We start from the raw sequence: 4,642 nt of genomic DNA on the forward strand, positions 1-4,642 counted from the left end.
ACCCTTGACATTATCCAGAAGAGCTTGGCAAGGCAGACGCTGATAAGAAGCAAGTGCTTCTAAGGAGGCTAGAGGAGGGAAGGGGTGCAAAAGGGGATCCAACCAGGCTGATCCATAACATGCATTTCACCAGTAGAAAAATGGTCTTTTGGGGTGATTAAAGCCCAGCTGCTGGCTGGGTCAAAGTACCAAGCCACAAGGACCAGTTTTCAATGACCTGCTCTTGTTTTCCCACCATCATCTTTTACATGCCTATAGAGTCTTCCCCTTGAAAGCAAAGGCTCTTAGGTCATTTGGGGTATGCATTGTGGCTCACCCAGATCCCTGGTGCCACCGTATGACCAATTGCCTCTTTTTCATGTTGTCACCATGTCTGGACTAGAAGAAGAATTTTTACAGCAGAGAGCATGCCCGTGTTGTAGCGTAGCTGCTCAGCAGCATTTTTGAGAGCTGGGAGTCCTAGTGCACAGGTCAGCCAAGAGTGACTATGCTCCATGTGCTGTCTGCCTAGAGATTATGACCATGATTAGTGGAGCTGTGTCCTCCATAATCCACATAACATGGATTAACTTCACAAATAGGAACAGTTACTAGAACTCTGCAAGGGAAAATGATAGGTAGGCCCCTGGCTCAGACCACTTCACGAGGCATGTTAGGTAAGAACTCCCAACAGACAACCAAGTTGCAGATAGAGGCAGGATTGTCTGTCAGCTGTGTCTGAGGGACATCATTTCCCTGAACTAAAGGTGAGAGGCATCCCCACACTTTGTATATAGGCCAGCTGATCTACCAGGGGAGGAGGGCCAAAACCCAGAGCAACCACTATGTGGTGTAAACTAAAGTTGCCAATAATCCTTCATTATCTTCCATGATTCCTCCATGGCCTCACACTTCAGCAGGAAAATAAGATCAACCTGATGTTAGTAAGCCCAGCACTACCCTTGAAGAGTGCTACAGCCACATAAGCACAGGCAGGCTTTGCAGCACAGCTGCTCTCTCAGGAGCCAATGTTGCCTAAGCCTGGCACTGAATGTGGGCGAGTCCAAGTTGAGTTTTGTTTTTTAAGCTAGTGGCACTTACATTAGCTCCCATTGCTAGTCCTCCCACTAGATTTGTAATTCTCTTTCCCTATTAAAAGCGTCTTAGTAGGAACTCCACTTCAGAGACATGCAAGTTAACAGTTAAGGTGCTTGTTTTGTTTGGAGAAAGAGTAGACTACTGACACTGAAACTGCTACTTCCCTGTGCTCCAGCTGATGTTAGCGCACACACTAGCAACTACCTTGTTTAGGCTAGAAATAGAGTTCTGTATAAATCAAAGATTCAGTTAAGAAGAAAAAACAAGTATATGTTGGGGCTGTCAAAACTGACAGTCGAGATTGTGAAGGACACAATCTCTTTCCCCCAGTTTAAGAACAGGGTTTGCTACAGTCCCATTTCTGATCCCTGAATTACTTACTAGAGAAGTATTAAAATGAGTGTGTGTTGCATATTCATATGCACCCAGACTATAATATTCCCCCTGCCGCCATACTGTCACCATGTGCAACTGAATGTTTCAGCTCCTTCCCCCACAACCCTCCTACTAGTAGCTGCAAAAAAAGCATACAAAACACAAAATAATTTGTTTCAGATGTTTTTTCTTTTTTAATTTCTTTAAGCTTGTTAAACAGGAGTGACTGAAATAGAAACCACATTTGAGTCCCATCAGGGGAATGACTTGATACAAGAGCCAAGGTCAGGCAATTGACCCTCCCCTTACCCTTTGCCAACCAGTTTAGCCACCAGCTGTAGCTGATAACTAGACAGTTTTGATACAGTCCATGAATGGTCATAGTAAGTTACATAATACAACATGCCGGTTCACAATGGGAAATAACTTAAGTGAATTTTTTGATTTCATCATACAAGACTAAGACAAAAGCACCACCCATTCCTCTGAGGACATTGGACCATGCACCTTTGAAGAATGCCTTTCCACCTTCGTCACGAGCAATCTTTCGCCAGCAGTCAATTGTACCAGAGTACATGATGTCAGCTGTGGAAGATAGAGGTGGTTAGTGTGTCAAGCACAAAGGGACAATGGCTTAAGGCTCCCAGTTTTGCCACTCCAAGGAGAAAGTCTTAACGTGTGCCCTTTAGGAAAGAAATGTCTTTGGCTACATTTGTAACGCTGATGGGAATAGACAAGAGATCAACTGTATTAACATACATTTCAGAGTCTGTATTTTAAACAGAGACTTTCATTTATAGGGTCCCTCCAAAGTTATGTTGCTACTACAGCATCCTGATGGGTTATGCCATGTGCACCATTCTGTTCCGTTTCAGGTTGGTTTTTTTTTTTTTAAATTTGAAACAGCAGTGTTGACAGCAGTAACAGTGTTGTCTATGGAGAAGAGCTCTTAAGTTCCAGTCCTGGCTCAGCCATTTACTTGCAGTGTTACCTCTGACAGCAAAAGCAACACTTGCCCATCAATTGTTACATCAATGAATGGAGTACCAGTCTTCAGCACACTACATCATACTCCCATGAAGTATCTAAAGGTGTAGCCAAGTGGTAGTTGCATTAAGGCAACAAGGCATTCAAGAGGAGAGATTCTCTCTGACAACCCATTCCAATATTTAGATACAAGATCCTACAACTGAAATAGCCCACCAACCCTTCCAGAACCTAGCATTTAAAGACATGCCTGCCTCCAGATGTACGTTACTTTCCACCCTATTCTAGAAAGTCTCCGTGGAGAGTTCTAGCCACCCACCCTACAAGGCATCCTACAAGGGAATTGAAAACATACCTGCTTTACGCCCAGACTGCATCATCATGCGACGACGCACAGTGTCAAATGGATAGGAGGTCAACCCAGCAACAGCAGTAACTGTCTGAGCAATCATCCAGCTGATGAAAATATGGGTGTTCTTTGGGTCAGGAAGCATTCCTACAAGAGGGAAGGGGGTACGGTTCAAGTTAGGAAGACCAAAAATCAGCACAATGATACTAGCCAGCTACTTAGTTTTTCTAGGCTATTTTCACAGCAGGGAAGGACTCCTATTTGGCCTCTGAGCTACCTTACATTGAGACAAAGAACTTACCCTTAGCAGTGTCGTAGACGCCAAAATAGGCAGCTCTGTAGATGATGATACCCTGCACAGACACATTGAAGCCTTGATATAGGCCCCGCAGCCCATCAGACTTGAAGATCTTCACCAGGCAGTCACCAAGACCTCTGAATTCTCTTTCAGCTCCAGCTTTACCGACGTCAGCTGCCAGACGGGTTCGGGCAAAATCAAGAGGGTAGACGAAACACAAAGACGTAGCACCGGCCGCGCCACCAGATGCCAGGTTACCAGCAAAGTAACGCCAGAACTGGGTTCTTTTGTCAACACCGCCCAGGAAGATCTGCTTGTATTTGTCTTTGAAAGCAAAGTTGAGGGCCTGAGTTGGGAAGTATCTGATCACATTGGCCAAGTTGCCACGCCAGAAGGACAAGAAGCCCTGCTCTCTGGGGATACGGACAACGCAGTCAATGATGCCCTTGTATTGCTTCTCTACCGTGATCTGCTTGCTTGCATGCTGCACCTGTGGGACATTAGGAGAAGCTGGATTAATAATCACTTGCTTCCTTACCAAGGCATCTTTATGCTAGTAAAGAAGACCACAAGAAGCGTCTATAGTTTCCGCTAAGTGCAGTTTGCTTTCACCTGCATTTCACCATTAGCATCCAACTCGGTCCTGAAGTGACCGCTTTACTATACAGATGAAATCAGTTTACACTAAAAAAAAACCCAGCAAATCTGTCTTGAAAATGGAGACCTGCCACTTTATTGGTATTTAATACATGCAAGACGCCAGAGAGGCCCTGGGAACAGGCATCCCAAAGCCTCGCTAGGTTAAAACCCAGGCATCTGCACCACGTGAACCCGAACTGAGCCCGAGGACAAAAAACCCAGCAGGGCTCCCTCAGCCGGCCAGGAAGCCAACAGGCTCTTCCTGCTCAGCGTGGCTTCCTGTACGTGGCGGCAGCGATTCCTGCACAGCTCCAGCCTGCCGCATCCCCGGCCCTTTGCGACAGCTCGGGGAGCGCCGTCCCCATCCAGGCCTACCACCGCCTCTCTTCGGGCTCAAGGGCAGGAAGCAAGGGCAGCATCTTCCGCTCGGGCTGGCATGGCTGGCTCCGTGCAGCCGCAGAGCCCAGCGAGGAGGGGTGGGGGCACGACGGAGCCGGTTTAGAGGAGACCCCCGCCCCGGCAGGCCATGCCCCGTGCCAATGGGAGCGGGGCCAGCTCCCGCATCCCTGCCGGGAAGGTCACGGCTGCCCCGGGCTCAGGGACAGCGCCGAGCGCCGGGCCGCGCCTTCTCCTTGCCGCGACCTTGGGGCGGGGGATGCCCGGCCTCGCTCCCGCTCACCTGCAGCAGCAGCTTCACCCGCTCGATGGGAGCGACGGCGGTCTTGGAGATGGCGGCGGCGACGCCGCCGGCCAGGAAGTCCTTGGCGAAAGACAGAGCTGCGTCCGTCATGGTGCGGGCCGGGTCGGGGCGGTGTGGTGCGGTGCGGGCTGATGCGATGCGGAGGCCGCGCGGCGGAAATGGCCGGCTTACATAGGGCGCGCGCGGGGCTGGGCCGCGGGGAGGTTCCCGCCACACC

General features: G+C 49.1%; 1 protein-coding gene across 1 annotated transcript; it reads right to left on the reverse strand.

The window, feature by feature from the left end:
• Positions 1-1,622: 1,622 nt before the first annotated feature.
• Positions 1,623-4,568, reverse strand: SLC25A5 (solute carrier family 25 member 5). The gene is made up of 4 exons (XM_006277364.4): positions 4,405-4,568; positions 3,090-3,576; positions 2,795-2,935; positions 1,623-2,037 (listed from the first exon to the last, which is right to left on the reverse strand). Exons 1-4 carry the CDS (start codon positions 4,513-4,515, stop codon positions 1,880-1,882), a joined length of 897 nt encoding a protein of 298 aa, XP_006277426.3. The 5' UTR covers positions 4,516-4,568; the 3' UTR covers positions 1,623-1,879.
• Positions 4,569-4,642: the final 74 nt, after the last annotated feature.

Source organism: Alligator mississippiensis, chromosome 8, assembly GCF_030867095.1.
Source record: "Alligator mississippiensis isolate rAllMis1 chromosome 8, rAllMis1, whole genome shotgun sequence".
Lineage (NCBI taxonomy): Eukaryota > Metazoa > Chordata > Crocodylia > Alligatoridae > Alligator > Alligator mississippiensis.